The sequence below is a fragment of the Leptidea sinapis genome, chromosome 25 (genome assembly GCF_905404315.1).
Source record: "Leptidea sinapis chromosome 25, ilLepSina1.1, whole genome shotgun sequence".
NCBI lineage: Eukaryota > Metazoa > Arthropoda > Insecta > Lepidoptera > Pieridae > Leptidea > Leptidea sinapis.
In genome coordinates this window covers 8,275,015-8,293,903 of record NC_066289.1, presented here as the reverse complement: position 1 = coordinate 8,293,903, position 18,889 = coordinate 8,275,015, and the positions used below count along the sequence as shown (strand labels likewise).

Sequence of the window (18,889 nt, the reverse complement as noted above, 5' to 3'; positions counted from 1 at the left end):
AGACTTACTTACTTTTAAAAATAACAAAGTCTTCTTTCAGTAAAATAGCCTATCTTCGATATTAAAGGTACTTTCCCTTCATGTCCCATACCTTTGGGATAACCTGTATTATACTAGCCCTTCCCGCCCGCTTCGCTGAGCGAATTTTAAAAGGAAATGTCTGTCGCCAAATTCCACCTTCACAAATTAGGATATCATCCCCACCATCAGGATTTGTGGCGTTCCTCCACAGTGAGGTTTTCAAGGAACTTTCTTCCTCGTTCTACCACATAGCTGTGGAATGAGCTTCCTTGTGCATTATCTCCGCGATGCTACGACAGGGGGCACCTTTAAAAATTAGCGGCTGCGGTGATCACTTAACACCAGGTGCCCAGAACGTTCGTTTGTCCTCCTTTTCCATAAAAAAAGAGTGATATAGCTCTTGGGTCTAAACTGGCTTCTAGAATGAGAGACATTTGATTAAATTTGAATAACTTCTGCGGCTCAATTTTTGTCCAATAAAGTGAAACGGTTCTCACATGGAATGAAGTCGATCTGCATTAAAAAAAAATTATGCACAACACGCACTTGCGAAAAATAGCTACGCCAAAATGGTTTTAAAAGAGCACACGGTTCCTAAGACTGTTTTCTGTGTTTCAAAATCAAGTTTTTTTTTTATGTAAAAGGAGGACATACCGTAACACTGTAAGTGATCACCGCCGCCCACTTTCGCAACAGCAGAGGAATCACAGGAGCGTTGCCGGCCTTTAAGGTGTTCGCGCTTTTTTTAAGGTACTCATGTCGTACCGTCCCGGAAACACCGACCTAGAAAGTTCACAGCTTTTTAATATATGGAAGAGAGCTCCTTGAAAACCGCACTGTGGATGACCGTCACACATCCATATGGTAAAATTACAAGATATGGAGTTATTTAAAAACAAAATATACAAGATTTTTTATTTTCCGAAGGCGGTTGCTGACCCTGATGTGTCAGGGTCTGAACCAACATTTTGAGATCATAATAAATCTTCTTTGATTACTTAATTTTGTTCTTCGGTCGCTGACAGAGTATATTTTAGTTAGGCAAAAGGCAAAATTAACGAAAACATTCGGTTTAAAAATAACGGGTTGCACTCCGGTAGTGCCGGCAGAAGTTAAAACTTGAACATTAACGTTGTGAATTTTTGAAAATTTTGGAATGGCTTGGGAATTATTTCGATCTAATTGCTTTATTTATCAGTATACAAGTACTAGCATTTATGTGGTTAAATAGAATATTCATTTATTGCGCTATCATACACAAAAATTACTATTTATATCCTATAAAAATTTAATACTTTAGAATTTTTACAATTATTTTTAATTAAATTAAAGTTTATTTCTCAGAAATCATCTCCCCCAAACTATCATCTGTAATTCCATCGATTTTCTAACGAATATTCGATCAGGTCACGTCTTATGAAGTTATCACTTATATTATTATACTATCTGCCATATAAATTATATATGTAAACCTTCCTTGAGCTTCAACGAATCTATTACAAAAGATTTTATTGAGATCGGTCGAACAGTTTAGGAGTTATTAGGGAACATACAAACATACATTCTCTTTTATATATATATAGATTAATACCGTTCTTTATTTATATTCGATCAACTTTTTCAAATTGCAGTGTCCAAAACTCTTCATCAAATTGCAATTCAGAAAAAGAGAGAGAAAAGTTTAGAAGCATTATTCTTTTGTGTATACTGTTTTTTTATCCATATACTTTGTAGGTATATATTTAAAACATAGAGTTATTTTATCATAATTAAAAAATATTATTTAAAAAACGTTGGATTATTTCATTGAAATACGTAATAATTGTCGTGTTTCTCATCGACCATAATGATTTTTTAATTAATTTATCATTTTACAATTTATTTATATACAAAACTAGATTAACTTAGCATCTAAAAAACCACATAGGTTACAATTAATGCTAATAATGATATTAATACGTCACTACGTACGTAACTTAGCAGGTTCATTAATATTGATTGTCTTAGCTGCTATAGTTTTTTTAATAGGTAATCTATACTTAATGTTTTGAATTGTTAAATTTTAATACTAATATTTTTTATATTTATTTAGTTAAATCGATAAGATGATATTATTTCCTAATGTTTAATTAAAGTTTACTGAAACACGCGATTAGCCAATAAACCTTTCAATTTTATAAAATATCTTTACGTCTATCTGCTAAATCACAGAGAGCTTATATTAGTTTCTTAATATATTGTATGTTCATCAATTATTACCACGAGAAAATTAATAAAAATCAAGGTGACCTCTGGGTAAATAATAAAACGAGTAAGCAATTTCGATGCAGTTTATTTAGACTATATGTACACAGTCCTTATATTGTTATATATTCTGCCGCTACCCATTTCTGTAAGTCGTTTGGAAATGGATGTGGATGTATTGTCTTGTCTTGTGTTTAGAATACCGGGAACTATTACTGGACCTCTATTAACTTAGTGACCATAACCGTAGCCGCCACCGTATGGGATGCCATATGGGATAGGACCGTAGATTGGACCGGCAGCTAGGATCGGAGGACCGTAGACTGGAGGTGCAGGGTAGACTGGAGCAGTTCCGAGGAGTAGGGCACCATCCTGAGCTTGCCTGGCCACAGAGTCTGCTACAGCTTGCGCCTGAGCGGCACTAGCAGCTACGGCAGAGGCTTGAGCTCTCGCCGCATTCGCGATACGACCCGCTTCGACAGCTCGGGCGTTGGCGATCGCAACAGCTTGGACTCGGGCTGCGTTGGCAACGCGTTCTGCTTCTATTGCTCGGGAGAGTTCCAGTGAGCTCGCTGCAGCGGCTCGTCTTGCTGCATCAGCCGCTCTTGCGTTTTCATAAGCCGCTTGTTGAGCTCTTTGTATGTTTGCGATACGAGCGGCGTCGAGTGCTTGAGCATTTTGAATAGCGTTGGCTTGTCCTGCTCTTGCGGCACTTTCTGCAGCGCGGGCATTTTGGATACCGGCGGCAGCGGCGTTTCCGATCTGAGCGGCTTGTGCTGCTTGAGCGTTCTGGATAGCACTGAGTTGAGCTGCACTGGCTGCTCCTGCACTATTGATGGCGGCACCACTGCCAATACCAGCACCGTGGTCAAGGGGTAGGTGTGCTCCAATTGGAGGAGGTAGAATCAAAGGGGCATAGCCCGACTGTTCGGGCTTGGAGTCTGTTGTATGCTGTTCTTTTGTTACACCTGTAAAAATATGTTCATTGATCATAACGAAAAATAAATCCAATGATAGTAAATGTAGCTACATATAAATACTAACCTTTGCCGAGGACTTCATAAGCCGAAATGATGACAAAGAGAATCTGCAAAAAGTAATCATATTTAGAAGTTTCTTACAGTATGTAAGATGAATCTAATAAATATAATTATTTTGAAAGAAAGCCAAATTTAATGTGCTTAAATGTATAGGTCATAATGTAGTTTTAGCTTTTGAGTAGAGCTCTATTGAGATTCAGTGATTGATAACATTTTATACAAAATCCACCTCTCTTGACTTCAAGAGTTATGATGAATCTGGACACTAAACGGCAAAATTGCAAGAACGAATTAATCAATGATTGAATTTATATTACCGTAAGCTTAGACATGGCTGCTAAATTTCTGCTACGAAACGTTGCTTGATCGAACTGTGTAGTCAATGATGCATTCCCAAACCCTGCCTGCTCTTTTATACTTCGCCGAAATATTACTGACACGAAATTATAAATGGTCGGCCGCTAGCGCCCTATTTGTATATCATTAACACTAGTTTACCAATTTAGTACAAGTTTGCAAGAATACTGGACACGGTCTACTGATCTTTGTTCTTTGGAGAACATGTAGTTATAACAAGCAAAACAAGCTTCTTTTTCAAACTTATAAATATTAAAATTGCTTGCTCTAGATATTGTGAATAAATTGAAAACTAGCTATAGGATCGAGTTGCGGAAACATTTAACAATCATATCCTTTATGAAAGAATGATAAGGGAAGCTACTAGCAGTACTATTAGTGCAATAGTGTTTGTAATGGCATATCAAATGAAAAGTAATTAATTTGTGTCAAAGTTATATATCACTTCGGAAAAGAGGAGTATAATGTAAGAAATGGCACGAAAGTAACTGCCAATGTTTACGTACAAGGTTGCGTGCTGTCCACTAAACTGTTTCTTCTGCATATCAATGATATACTGCTAATTAGCGATACTCATTGCTATGTAGACGGTAGCACATGGTATGCCTGTTACATCGGCCACGCCAACATCTTTCGGGACAGCGTCGCGGAGAACCGGACAAATTGTGTCTAAAATCGAGACTATGCTATGCAAAGTCTCGGAATGGGGCGAAAAAATGTACACCAGTTTAACTCTTAGAAGACACAAGATTGTGCGTTCACCGCTAAAAAGTCTCCTGTTGTAGTATCCCCTCGATTCGAGATCCTCCAACTGCCGCAGATAATCGGCATTTTTGTCATCGATATATCGAGCGCTGTTCAGTTTTCTGTTCAGATCGAGACAAAACATCACTTCAGGCCACCACATGCTTTCATCTCGGGCGGCCGCTTCCCAGTACCAGCTTCTTCCATTTGACCGCATACAAAACAACGGACGGGCGGCTCGAATCATCGACATCAGGTGATTTGCGTTCTCTCCAATCTTCTACCGTACTTATCAAATGCGAAATTCCGCTCGATTTATTTTGTGGTCTAGTATTCCACAACCGCGCGTTTTCTCCGGACCTTTTTACCTCGCACAGCCATTTTGTGGAATCTAGTACTGGTTGCAATTTTCCCGAACCGATACAACTCAGAAACCTTCAAAGTAAGAGTATACTCCCACTTTAAAGGGCGGCAACACATCTCTTGATGCCTGGTTTTCAGGATATCCCTGGGCAGTTTCCTCAGCACTGCCCCTCACATGAGCCTCTTGCCCGTTAACCCCTTCTTATATGTATAAAGGGATACAATATTTACAACTTCAGCATTTTGCTTAAAAACAATCAAACTTTCGACCTACTTAAGAGAAAAATACTCGTCAAGATTGAAAGAAAATCATAAAAATAATCTCAAGAATTATTCAGTGTAGTGGAACCTTTTTCTTTTGACATTTAAAGCATTTTTTTAAGATAATATACTCGTAGCTTTAAAAGCACGAAAAGCGGGGCTATCGAGGACAGGATTATCCAGCCACCACAAGTATGACCCGCCCGACGAAGCTCACACAAGCGATATTACGTTAAAGCGAGCATGGCGAAGCCTGCAACAAGAACATTTCTGTCTACTTTCGAGTCTTTTTATGTAGTACAGTTAGGCACTGTTGTTTCTGTAAGGTATAAAATGCTTGGTACTTTGAGTACAATCCCATATTATATTGGACTAAGTTCATAAAAAATCTGTAGGTTTTATACTCGTAAAGATACCTGAGGATGAAAATGAGTATTTTTTGAGTTTCCTGTATGTTCTTTTCTCCAGCACTAGTTTTTCCGATCCACTCGGATTTTTCAGAATTCTGCATTCTGAATTCTGAATTCTGCATCGGAGACTTACATGTAACATCATAATAATATTGTAAGCAACATCTGTTTGTAATAATCTCTTCATAACTGCGTTATTAGTCTTCTTTTCTTTCTTGTTATCTAACACTTATATAGTAACCCGTGGCCATTGTCGTTGGTTATGCACTTAGTACTACTTATGTTATTTCTTCCTCTAATGTAATGATCTAGTGTGTAATTGTTTTGTGTCCCAAATAAAATAAAATAAAATTGTAATCGGCAGGGCATTTAACATCGGAATGGTATCTACGCATGTTCGTATATCGTCCTATCGATAGATGTACCAATACATCCTCTGTAGAAAACCACAAAATGATAGGGGCGTTCATCAAAATCCTATGAGGAAAAAAACAATTGTATACCGAGAGCTTCTACCGTGAAAAGTTGTGAGATCCATGTAATACCAAGTCTTTAATACTTTCTGTATTAAGTTATAAAGTAATTAGCTAACCAAACATCATCTTAACCATATAATTTAAACATCTCTTATATATTTTATAATAAATTCAGGCTCCTAGTTTTATAGAATAATTTAACGATTTTCTTAATACAACGGACTGGGAATAAAGCCAAAACCCTCAGGCTTTAATTATAAATGTTTATTGTACGATATTACATTGCAATCCATATTTTATATTAAAAAAAAGCCCGCTGAGTTTCTTGCGCCCATTCTTCTCAGGTCTGAGGCAGTCTCTTTTGAATGGGTGGTAGTTTTTGACGTTCAATAAGTGATTTTAAATCCTATTTTGAATAAAAATATTTAAATTTGAATTTATCCACAACGAAGTTATAAGGGGTCAAAAATGGCCTGAACCACTCCGAGAAAGAAAGAAAGGCAATTTGTTATGATTTTAATTGTTTTTATTTTAAATTTCCCTCACTTGTAGGATTAATACACAAATAAAATTTAAAAGCAGAATTTTATGAACAATGTGGGACTCGACTCGTCATAAAATCTTGTATGCTTTGTTCAACTTCGAACGGTTAGATCAGTTGGAAGAGCACTCGCACGGAACGCGAGAGGTCGTGGGTTCGAGTCACACCGCATCGTTCATAAAAATTTTGTTTTCAAATTTTAATTGTGTAAAAAAAGAAAACTTTAATTTGATCACTACGCTACAATAAACCTTAAAATTAATTAAATCAATCTACATAATTATACTGATAAGAAAAAATTATACCAAATATCACCACGTGTGACCAAATAAAGGTCTCCCACTCAGCATCATGCTGCAGTAAGCTGCAGCGCTGGTTTCCAGGAGCCTTAACAAGTGAAGTCAAGGACAACGAGATATTTACCTACTACAGTATATTATAAAATAAAATACGCAGATAATAATTAAGCAAATAATTAAAAAATGGCTAACAATATAAGACAACTTAGACCGTACATAAAATAAAATAAAACATAAGAAGAGGTTTTTTTTTTTTATAGAATAGGATGACAAACGAGCGTACGGGTCACCTGATGTTAAGTGATCACCGCCGCCCACACTCTCTTGGAACACCAGAGGAATCACAAGAGCGTTGCCGGCCTTTAAGGAAGGTGTACGCGCTTTTCTTGAAGGTACATATGTCGTATCGTCCCGGAAACACCGCACAAGGAAGCTCATTCCACAGCTTCGTGGTACGAGGAAGAAAGCTCCTTGAAAACCGCACTGTAGAGGACCGCCACACATCCAGATGGTGGGGATGATATCGTAACTTGTGGCGTGTCGTGCGAAGGTGAAATTCGGCGGCAGGAATCAGGTTGAACAGCTCTTCGGAACACTCCCCGTGATAAATGCGGTAGAAGACAACAATGAAGCGACGTCTCTACGCAACGCCAAGTGATCCAGCCGTTCACAGAGTACTGGGTCCCCGAAAATTCGAGCTGCTCTGCGTTGCACGCGGTCAAATGGATCGAGCTGATACTGGGGTGCGCCAGACCAGAGATGACAGCAATACTCCTTGTGAGGCCGGACCTGCGCTTTGTAGAGCGCTAGAATGTGGGCGGGCTCGAAGTATTGCCGTGCTCTATTTATGACGCCCAGTTTCTTTGAAGCCAGTTTGGCTTTGCCCTCCAGATGGCTACGGAATTGGCAATTGCTCGAGATTTCGAGACCCAGTATTCCCATACTAGGCGAGGCTTTGAGGGAAGTGTTCTCGAAGAGCGGTGATACGGAAAATGGGGTTTTTTTAGTGGTTTACCTTGAGTCTTCTGGGGGTTAAATTGGTACGGTTCAACTTACCCCATTCCGCGACCTTCTCGAGAGAGGACTCAATAGAAGACACAAGTTTCTCCCGGCACTGGTCGACGTTTTCCCGAGAGAGACCTGCATGGCCCGTGTATACGGCATCAGTGCTGTCGTCTGCATAGCAATGCATTTTGGCGGTGTCCAACATATCATTGATATGCAGAAGAAACAGCGTGGGAGATAGGCACACAGCCTTGGGGCATTCCAGCGTTCACGGGCTTGGGATTCGAGCAATAACCGTCGACAACGACCTGTATGCTGCGCCCAGTGAGGAAGCTGGAGGTCCACTTGCATAAGCCCTCGGGAAGCCCAAATGATGGAAGTTTTGCGAGGAGCGCCTTGTGCCATACACGATCAAAGGCCTTCGCTATATCCAGACCAACTGCCAGGCCTTCCCCCTTGCTTTCAATAGCCGCCGCCCATCTGTGTGTTAGGTATACCAGAAGATCGCCAGTCGACCGACCATGGCGAAAGCCGTACTGCCGGTCGTTGATCAACTGGTGACCCTCAAGGTATACCAAGAGCTGGCGGTTAATTATGCTCTCCATAATTTTGAAGAGTAGGGAGGTAATAGCAATAGGCCTGTAGTTTGCCGGATCCGAACTGTCTCCCTTTTTTGGGATCGGATGGACAAGGGCTGACTTCCATGAATCAGGGACTACGCCTTTTGAATAAGAGTGCCGGAATAAACGCGTTAGCACCGGCGTCAACTCAGGGGCACACGTTCTAAGCACGATTGGAGAAATGCTATCCGGCCCGCTCGACTTCCTGTCCAACGAAAACAGAGCTCGCCTAACAGTTTTCTGTCGGAACTGTACTTCAGGCATGGAGCTCTGACACCGCGGGATGGTCGGCGGTGTTTTTCCGTTGTCGTCAAGAGTCGAGTTGGAGGAAAAAAAAGTGCACAGGAGATCGGCTTTCTCTTTTGCCGTATGGGCCAGGGTGTCATTCCTCATGTGCAACGGCGGCATGGACGGCTGGTTGAAGTTACCAAGAGCAGCTTTCGACAACGACCAGAACTTGCGTGTTCCGGTCGGGTAACTGGAAAGCTGCTCGCCAATTTTGACGACGTGCTTCGATTTCGCACGGGCGATTTGCCGCTTAAAAAATCTGGAGGCACGGTTATATTTCCTCTTCAGAACTTTGCAGTTCGGATCCTTTGAGCCCAGCGCCGCAACCCAAGTTCGATACGCCTGTTTTTTGCAGTCAGATGCTGCTTTAACTGACGCATCGAACCAGGTTTGTGATCTGCCACCGATCGGTACTACAGAGCTTGGTATAAAAATATCCATGCCCTGCAGTATCACATCGGCTACTGCAACGGCGCAGGCACTAGGATCATCTGAAAGGAAACAAACCCTGCCCCAAGGGTAGGATGCAAAAAAGGAACGCATCCTATCCCAATCTGCTGACTTGTAGTGCCAAACGCGGCGGGTCGCTGGTGGTGCGACGTTGGCGTCGGATAGGCACTACACTCCTGACCAGGCAATGGTCGGACGTTCCGAGACCTGACAGAGACCTGGTAACCATCGGGATGTGTAGTCAGCAGAAGATCTAATAAGGACGGCATGTGGCTATCCACATCCGGGAGCCGCGTCGGCGACTCAACCAATTGGGACAGACCATACGCCAATGCAAAATTATGCACAGATCGCCCTGCGTAGTCTGTGGTACGTGATCCAAGCCATTCGGCATTGTGCCCGTTGAAATCACCCAAGACTACGATTTCAGCGGAGGGGATCTGAGCAAGCACGTCATCAAATGCCGCTTGAACGCAGCCCATGAGGTGATCCGTTTCTGCGTTACCACTATGGGACCTGTAGACACACGCATAGATGCGGACGCGGTCCTCTAAATCTACGCGGAGCCAGAGAGTAGACCTCTCCGTAAGGAAACACAAGGCCGGCTGCGCCGTCTCAAGGTGGTGGTGGACGGCGTTTAAGTTGGAGTGAATTCCCCGGATGTTACAAAAGTCCACATTAAGCGTGGAGCGGGGTGCCGTGGTGTTGCTGCCCTGTTTGTCCTGTGACATACGCGGTACTGTGCCCTCCCCAGAATACGAGGGGCAGCCCGAGCGCGAATGCTCTACAAGAGCCGGTACCCTCCTGGGGTAATTTCTCTTTAAATACCGTTCTCATATTTTGTTAGGGGGGAAGGACGGGGGGGAATGGCCTCCGGTCCTCGACACTAACCTATGCGAAACATAGCGGCACTAGGCCGCTACTTCACGCCGGTATTCTGTGCGAGTGTGGTAAGTAACCCGGACGAGTCGGGCCCGATTGTGCTGACGTCATAAGACAGCAGCGTGACTCTCCCACTTTCAAAAAGCCCGTAGTCGCCTCTTACGACACCCTTGGACCTGGGACTACCCTATTCTTTATACGCCCCGGGGCAGCACAGGGCAAAAGGTATAACGGAATTATTAATTTATTAAAATTATATAGTAAGTGTAATATAACATGCGGGATAAGTGCTGAAACAATAGATGCTGATCCGAATAGCATCTAGCAAGTACCAATCCCTGTTGCGTAGGGTCCAGGCTAGCCCCACTGGTATTCTGAGGGCATTTTCTCACAGGTTCAGTTGTCAGTAGCCTGAACCACTGCTGTGTGATACATGTGCTGACAAGTCGGTCTTGTCCTAAGTTAAGAAGGTTTAGATTTTAAGATATCTTTTACTAACACTAGGTTTTAAGTTACTTTGTTACTAACACATTATGATCCTTTGTTGGTCGAAATAAAGAATTTATTATTATTATTATATAAAATGATTAAGTAATTAATTTTAACTTGGAATTTTTTGTTGTATAAGAAGATATGTTTTTTAAAATAGTGTTACAAGTTTTTAAGAAAAAGAAAGAAAGAAAAAACATTTATTTTAACACTCACACAAATCACAAAAAGAAGAAACTTAAAAATATATACAAATATAAAAAGGTGTGGTGTTTGAAAAGGAGCCACTCAGCATGTGTTTCAACACAAGTGTGCTGTAACGCTGATTTTCTGTGACCCCGCGTGACACATGAACTTCAAGGGCGACACCTCGCCTGAATTAAAGTATAACAATAATAGTAATAATTAACTTTTTACTTATAACAATTAACTACTTAACTAAACTTAAAAACAATTAACTACTAAACTAAACTTAAAAACAGGAACAAATATAAAAGAGTAATTATAATAAATAATTCCTAACAATGACAAATAATAAGATCAAACAAAACAAAAACAAAAAGCTCCTAGTCTCTTTGAACGCAACTAATGCTGGAATACTGATTTTGATATTCATGTAATAGAAATTTTTTCATTTTTAATTTGAGGGAATAAACAGATAATGAGGCTTTGAAAGGTGGCGGTATATTGTTCCAGCACTTGGTTGCGTTATAACTAAAACTACCTTTGAAGGCAGCAGTGTGATGCCGACTAAAAGACAGAAGACCGTGTAGCGCCGCTCTGGTGTGGTACAAAGTATTCGTGTTGCTCAACCAGTTTAATTTGTTATATAAATATGCGGGAGCCTTAGATGCGACCACATTAAAAAGTAGAGCTGCGAAATGCAGGCGTCTTCTATTCTCCATATTTAAAACTTTATATTTTATCAAATATGGAGTAATGTGACTTCGTGGAGGAATGTCCCAAATGTACCTCGCGCAAGCATTTTGGACCCGTTGTACAGCATCCCTCGAACGGGCCAGAAGTCTTGGTCCGTAAACATTGTCTCCATAGTTTAATTTGGAGAGTATTAGAGTCTCACAAAGTTTAAGACGCAATGTTTCATTAATATATGGTCTAATCCGGTATAAAACCTTAATTCTATAAAAACAATTGGATATTATGGCATTGATATGTTTTTCGAACCTGAGATTCTCATCAAAGTGAATACCCAGGTTTCGAGCTACAGGAACCCGTTCAATCACCACATTATTTATTATGATGTCCAAATTGTAATTAAGGACTTTATTGATAAGATTTGTTGTCCCTAAGACCATGTATTTAGTTTTAGTAGCATTGAGCACCAGAGAGTTATATGAGGACCACTTTAATATTCTAGAAAGGTCTGAATTAAGCTTTGAAATAGCATCTTGAGTACTTGAAGGATCAAAGGAGATATAGAGCTGTATATCGTCTGCATACATGTGGAACTTACAGTGCTCAATGGTCGTGATAACGTCGGATGTGTACAAAATAAATAATAAAGGACCTAGGATCGAGCCCTGAGGCACTCCCCGTGAGACAGCACACCAGCTAGAAAGTTCGGTTGAACCATTTTCATGTGTCACAGCAACGGTCTGTGTACGGTTACTCAAATAGCTAGCAAACCATTTCACAGTTTGTGGTGTGAAACCATAATAGGTTAATTTGGCAAGAAGAAGCTGGATATTGAGACAATCGAACGCTCGGGAGTAATCTAGCAAAACCAATATTGTACTTTTTCCGGAATCTTGAGCACTCAGTATGTTGTCCACAACATCAGCAAGAGCCGTTGTCGTACCTCTTTTCTTCCTAAAACCAGACTGTAGATCTGGTAATATTCCACGCCCCTCCAGGTATTCTATGACCTGATCATAAACTATCTTCTCCAGGATCTTAGAAAGACATGGCAATATACTGATAGGTCGAAGATCCTTTGGTACTAGTGGATTCTGTACTTTTGACAAAGGTCTGACTAGAGCGGTTTTCCAAATATCTGGAAAGGTGGCAGTGCTAAGAGAGAAGTTTATAATATGGGTGATTGTTGGTAAAGTAACGGAAGAAGTTAACTTGATCATGTCCAAAGAGATGTCGTCAATGCCGTAGGCTTGAGATTTTAAGGATTGCAATGCCTTTAAGACTTCACTATCACTTACAAGACTAAATTCGAAATTATTGGAACTATTATATGTGTTTAATTCAAAAAAGCTACACGTAGAAGAGGGAACTATATCATCCCCTGGTGTATCCAAAAAATGTGCATTTAAAAAATTTGGGTCTTTGAGGTGTGGTGGTAAGAAAGAGTCCCTATGGGGTTTAATATTTACGTGTTCTTTAATATGTTTCCAAAGAATCCTAGGCTTACTGATGCAGTTATTAATATATTTATCGAAGTATGCACGTTTCTCGTTATAAAGTGCGATATTAACTTGCCTCTTAAGATCTTTGTAGTAGGAAAAATTGGAATCATGTTTACTTTTCTTAGCTCTAGCGTGTGCTTCGTCACGACATTTCATCATTAACTTCAAGTTGTATGTTACCCACGGATAGTGATGTTGTCTAGCAAGAACATGCTTACGTGGTGCATAAAAGTCAAACAAGGTTGTAATATATGACGTGAAAATAACTACCATCTGGTTTACGTCCTCTAAATGGTATATTGTATCGAAAGGAGTAGCCAAAAGAGAGTCACTGAATTTATCTGATTTAATATCATTTAAAGGTCTAAAAGAGATCCATTTGGGTTTATATTTATCCTTGATAATATTAAATGTACAAGTAATAAACGCGTGTTTACTTAAGTCATTTATGTGGTCTATTGAAACATTTGATACAGGAGCGTTACTACATATCACATCAAGGAGAGTTTCGCTGTTATCTGTGAAATGTGTTGGTTGTGATATAAGTTGCGTTAGATTAGTAATCTGTAAGAAATTGTTAAATTTGTGGAAGTTAGGTGTTGAGCTGTTTAGTAGATCAATATTAATGTCACCCAGAAGGATAATATTGTCCGACCAGCCGATGCTACTGATTGACTCAGACAATGCATCAAGAAAAGGTTGGGCATCCATCCACGGAGGTCTATATGCTGTGCCAATCACAATGACTTTTCCTTGAATGACAGTTTTTATCCACATCTGTTCGACTTGGTTGGCAATGGGGTGGGATATGATACGTACGGACAAGGCTCTACTGATGTAAAATCCCACGCCTCCACCGCGCGAACGGATAGAGGGAGGACGCGGAATGTGTCTAAGCCGGTAGCCGGGCACGTACGGGGCGCGGCCGTCTTCACCTTCTCTCAGCCATGTTTCGTTTACTGCAAGTATGTCTACTTTGTGGCGTTCCATCGCCATGATAAACTCATCGTGGCGATTCCCTAGAGACCCTGGATTTAAGAAACCAACCTTTAATTTCTGTTTCTTACTAGACATAATTAATATAATTATAATTAGTAAAGGAAACATAGTTGTGAGTGAGGCAGGGCTTAACAAATTTACGTGGGGTCACGGGTACGAACTTAAGTGAGTCATTATGTAATTTAATGCAGTATGTCGCTTGTAAATATGATTTAATGATGTTGTACATTCTTATGGAAATATTAAATATTATAAATAACAATATGACATTTTTAAATATACATAAATGTAATAGTAAGTAAGCACCACACATTAAAAGATACATACGCATTAGCTTAACATAGCTGGTTACAAAAATTGCAGACGAAACATGATGAATTACATTACCTACATTACATATTAAATAGTGCCAATTGGAAATTACACTAATTGACATAAAAATATAAAGTTTATTTTTTAGGATTCTTATAAATACGAGTATACTATATATTATGACATTAATACTTACATATAACATTAAAATAACTAAAACTAACCTAAAGTGATTGCAAAAACCTGTTGTAAATCAGTTTCACATTGAATTCGATGAGATGCCGATGACGAGTCACGTCTCACGTATATGCGGCCGCCTTTTGTCCAGACATATCGCCATTTTTGTGCCTGTGCATACTGGCGTGCTGTATAAAATATTTGACGATTATAAGCTGAAAGACGTTCATTAACATAAAAACGGCGCACATTACCAACTATATTGGTCCCAGATGTGTCGGCGCCTCGGCGCACGCGTGCCTCACGCAGCAAGCGATCACGCAAGTGTCGGCGAGTCAGGCGCACCACAATATGACGGGGGCGAGCAGGATCGTTCGCGTTATTTTCTTGTCTCCGGGGCACACCAACTCGGTAGGCGCAGACAATATCGTGTTCCTCCAGCGGCATTCCTAATTTCTGTGCTAATGTGATAGCGACATGAGTGGGATTTTCACCGCTGTGTTCAGGAACGCCAGAGATCTCAATATCATTTGAGAGACATTCTTGCTCGGCGTCGTTAACACGCCTTTGTAGCTTTACAAATTCGCCGCTCGTATGACTGTCTAGCTGCTGTTGGGCTGCATTCTCTTCCAGCCTGGATACCCTGCTCTCCACGCTATCCAACCTTTTAGTGACTTCGGAAATGGCTATTGCAAGTTGTGAGGATAATTCGTGTTTAAGTTCTAATATAACCGTGCGTAAAGATTTTATTTCCTGTGTTAGATCAACGTATTTTTCAGACGATGACGAGGAGGAGCTCTGGCCTGCGTCACTATCCGGAATGTTAGGAAGGAGTGCAGGCGAGGGAGCCGCGACGTCAGTGGTGGAGGGCACACCGGCAGAGGCCGCGCTGCAGAAAGCTGAATAATTTTTATTTTTCGCAGGGCGTGACAGATGACATGTTTTGCATAGTGATTTGGACTCGGGGCTTAGTGCTTTGGGACATTGCTTGTGAATTGGGGCATCACACCTTATGCACCTAGCGCCATCTGTTGCAATCGCAAAGAATTTCGCACACAAGGGACATTTGTTTGGCGGCATATTGGGGCTCCTCTGCGTAATCGATAATATAATTTTTAGTATTTCAACCTTTCGATAGATGGCGATACACGTTTTTTATTGCCGGCCTTTAAACTTCTAAATAATATATTATTATAGTTTATTTGGTTTTAACTTCAATTGAATAAGGAATTTGTATGTCTATATTTATAGCAATATACTGGCGAAGTAACTTACGGCACGGGACAAAGATTAGCACTTATTGATTTTCGATATAGGTAGACGGTAGTTGTTATTAAACACAGATCAGCTGTTCTGACAATAGTTTATATATCACTCCCGAGAACAATTTAGACACTGCTAACACTCACAGATGGACATTAACTAGTAAACAATCTAAATAAACACTTTTTATCGAAAGTAAATCACTATTTTACAAAGAAATGATTTAAGTAAGTAGGAGACGAACGGTCACCCAAGACTCATGTTCACATAGTTTCAAGAGATATTGATGATTTTAGCGACCGCGGTGGTAGATCGAGATGAGATAAGGATGGAACGGCCGTGCCCCTTGTTTTTGCTCGACTTGGCGGATTCTAACTAGAACTCTTTCGGGAGTCATCAAAGAACATCTGAAACTGGGTGGTTATCGTAAGCAGGACATGTCCTTAATAAGTCCCAAGGATCAAAGAGATCGGCTCGTTCAAAATGCCTGTTGATCTGATGCGCGGTCTATTAATTCTATGTTTTCTTGCTCTAAAAACTCTTTTGTTCTGTGCGCGGTGTGAGAACTCGCATTGTCGTGATGGAGGATGATGCAACGGTTGCAGTTCTCTTTACGGAGCTCAGAAACGATCTGTGGCAAACAAATGCTAGCATACCATTCTGCATTAACCGTTCTTTGTCCCTCAAGAGGAATAGTTGCAACATGGCCGGTTTTGGAGACAAACGTGGCCACCATTTTTTTGCAACACTCCGTGAACGAACAATTTTTGTTGGCTTTAACTCATTTCGAACACCCAAACTCGTGACTGGGTTTTTGTTTCGGGTTCATACGCGTATATCCAGGATTCGTCACCTGATACGATGTTGTATACAGCATTTGAGGATCCTGCATGGAATCTTTCAAGAGTTCTGACGCACCAAGTAACGTGAGCCGCTTTTTGCTCTTCACAGAGCAAATACGGTATCCATCGGGAAAACAACTTTTTTACACCTAATTGTTCATGCAAGATTATTAGTATTTGACTCATACCAATGGCTAAAGTTGCCTGAATTTCGCGGTATGTCACATGTCGATCTTCCTCAATCAGCTTACTTACAGCATCAACGTTTTCTTTGGTGACTGCAGTTTTTGGACGACCTTGATGGGGAGCATCACTGAGCTTGACACGTCCACGTTGACATTCAACAAACCAGCGATAAATTGTGGTTATGGATGGGGCTTCATCACCAAATGCAGAAATCATCCGGTCAACACACTGTTTTTGTGTTAAACCACTTCGAAAGTCATAATAAATCATCGCTCTAGAATTTTCTCGAGTCAATTCTATTTTCTCAACGACTAAACAAGTTTGGCAAGACCTTGTGACAAGACCAAGAATCTTTTTTTAAATAAATAAATGGTATTCGATTTGTAAAACCAAGGAGTTTTCAATTAAAAAGATTTTAATATGACAGGAACAGTGGAAATATTCCATTCCCGATACTTTTAGTGCAGCCTATGTAATAATATTGACACACTTTGACACAAATTATCTCGCCACAAAATAGACATAAACGAAAAAAACGTACGTGTGGTGTCGTGGGACACAGGACAGGAACGAAGTTCCTTATTATAAAAATATTTATTTTACTGATTTTATAAAAAAAAAGGCACTTTCCACTGAATTCCACTGTCTAAAATAATAAAAAAGTGTGTGTATACTTATGTATGCACGCAAAAAGTTAAGTTTGGCGTAACAATACCAATCCATAAAAATATTATTCGTCGTGCTATTCTATGTTTGTAGAAAGAACTACATTGTAATAATCGTGAAATAAATTATTGAATAGGACTACGGCTGTATTGGCTTGAACCCTTTGCTTGTAAATAAACGTAAATAACTGCAAATAAACGTAGTGTTTAAATTCTCTTTGGTAGCAAACGTCAGAAAATTTCTGAAAACTTTACCGCGCGTTATTAAATATAATTTAAATATTCGTTTATTGTATTTTGGTTTGATTTGCCTTGTTACCAATGCTCTTAATAAATAAAATAAACAATCAATGTAATTTGTCAGAAATGTGTCAAATGTCAATAATTGTTAGCAAGATATTATTGTCGCGTAGCAACGCTTCGAAGTACATGAAGGGAGTTACGTTCCGGACGTTTTCTCCCGGTTAGGGTACCCCTCCGCATCGTCCCATAAGGAACTTCGTTCCAATAATTAAGTAAGAATTTGGGAATAATGTAATCTAAAGCCATCAGAAATATTTAATCATACATTTTCGCTTTATGATTGCCAATTTCTTAAACGGCTGAAAATGGATTTAAAAGATCGTTAAGAGATAGACATATGCCATCGCGGACTTTTCTGTAGACCTATTTAAGACACACAATTCCGTTATACATTATTTTATTGTATATCAAAGGGTTTATACAGCGTTGAAAGCTTTCACCCAGGCGGCTTATTTTTCCGACATTTTCAATAAATATCGTTAATGTATACAGAAATTTAACAAATTATACACCAAAACCTTCCTCGAGAACCACGCTATCCATTGGTGTCAAACAGCATGAAAATCGGTGCTGCAGCTATTAATATGTCGCGAACAGACAGAAAGACGCGGCGAAAATGGTAATATACATACTTAAAACAAGTAAGTGTAAATACGTATAAACATACACTCTCTCTCCGAAACAAACATCCATCTTCATAAATATAATTAAATGTTTTGAGATTCGAATCCGGGTCCTCTAGCTCTGTCAGTTACCATTGTGTCAGAAGGGACGTCAGAATATAACTGTTGATGCGAGTGGAAAAATCCAGGAAAGAATGCGGGAAATATAATGAAATAGACAAAAATATACTACAATTTATTATGATGAGTATTTTTAACATACCATTACTCAATAAGTAATTGAATGTATAACTTGTTTATATTTTAATTAATAAGTGAATGAACCTATTAATCATTATATTAGTGAAATTTCCTACACTTAACAACAATTAAAAGGACTTTGATATAATAATTATCGCGCGGTAATACAGGTTTAGAAATCAATAAAGAAATGTGTTAATGTGGAGAATATACTCGTAAGATAAATTTCAATGATGCTTTATGGTAAGGTCTTTTATTGGCAGTCAGTGGACCATGTTATATTTTGTAGATTTATTTTTTTGTAACCAAAACGTGCAATAAACACATGACGGTTATATTAGAACAGTGAACAGTAATTGCACTGTTGAAAGTTATAAATAGAAAATATGTATTTGTCGCAGCGGAGATCGT

At 39.7% G+C, this 18,889-nt stretch overlaps 2 protein-coding genes across 2 annotated transcripts in view; both read right to left on the bottom strand.

The window, feature by feature from the left end:
• The window catches only part of LOC126972003 (uncharacterized), a 577,468-nt gene that overhangs the window by 404,711 nt on the left and 153,868 nt on the right, over nt 1–18,889 (bottom strand). The window lies entirely within an intron of this gene.
• On the bottom strand, nt 2,392–3,674 carry LOC126972021 (uncharacterized). Its single transcript, XM_050818572.1, has 3 exons — nt 3,623–3,674; nt 3,310–3,352; nt 2,392–3,233 (listed from the first exon to the last, which is right to left on the bottom strand). The coding sequence occupies exons 1-3, from the start codon at nt 3,635–3,637 to the stop codon at nt 2,497–2,499; spliced, it is 795 nt and encodes a 264-aa protein (XP_050674529.1). The 5' UTR covers nt 3,638–3,674; the 3' UTR covers nt 2,392–2,496.

Coding starts and splice junctions, on each gene's coding strand:
- LOC126972021 (XM_050818572.1), bottom strand. Junction 3,234..3,309: donor TTATGAAGTCCTCGGCAAAG/GTTAGTATTTAT, acceptor ATATTTTTACAG/GTGTAACAAAAGAACAGCAT.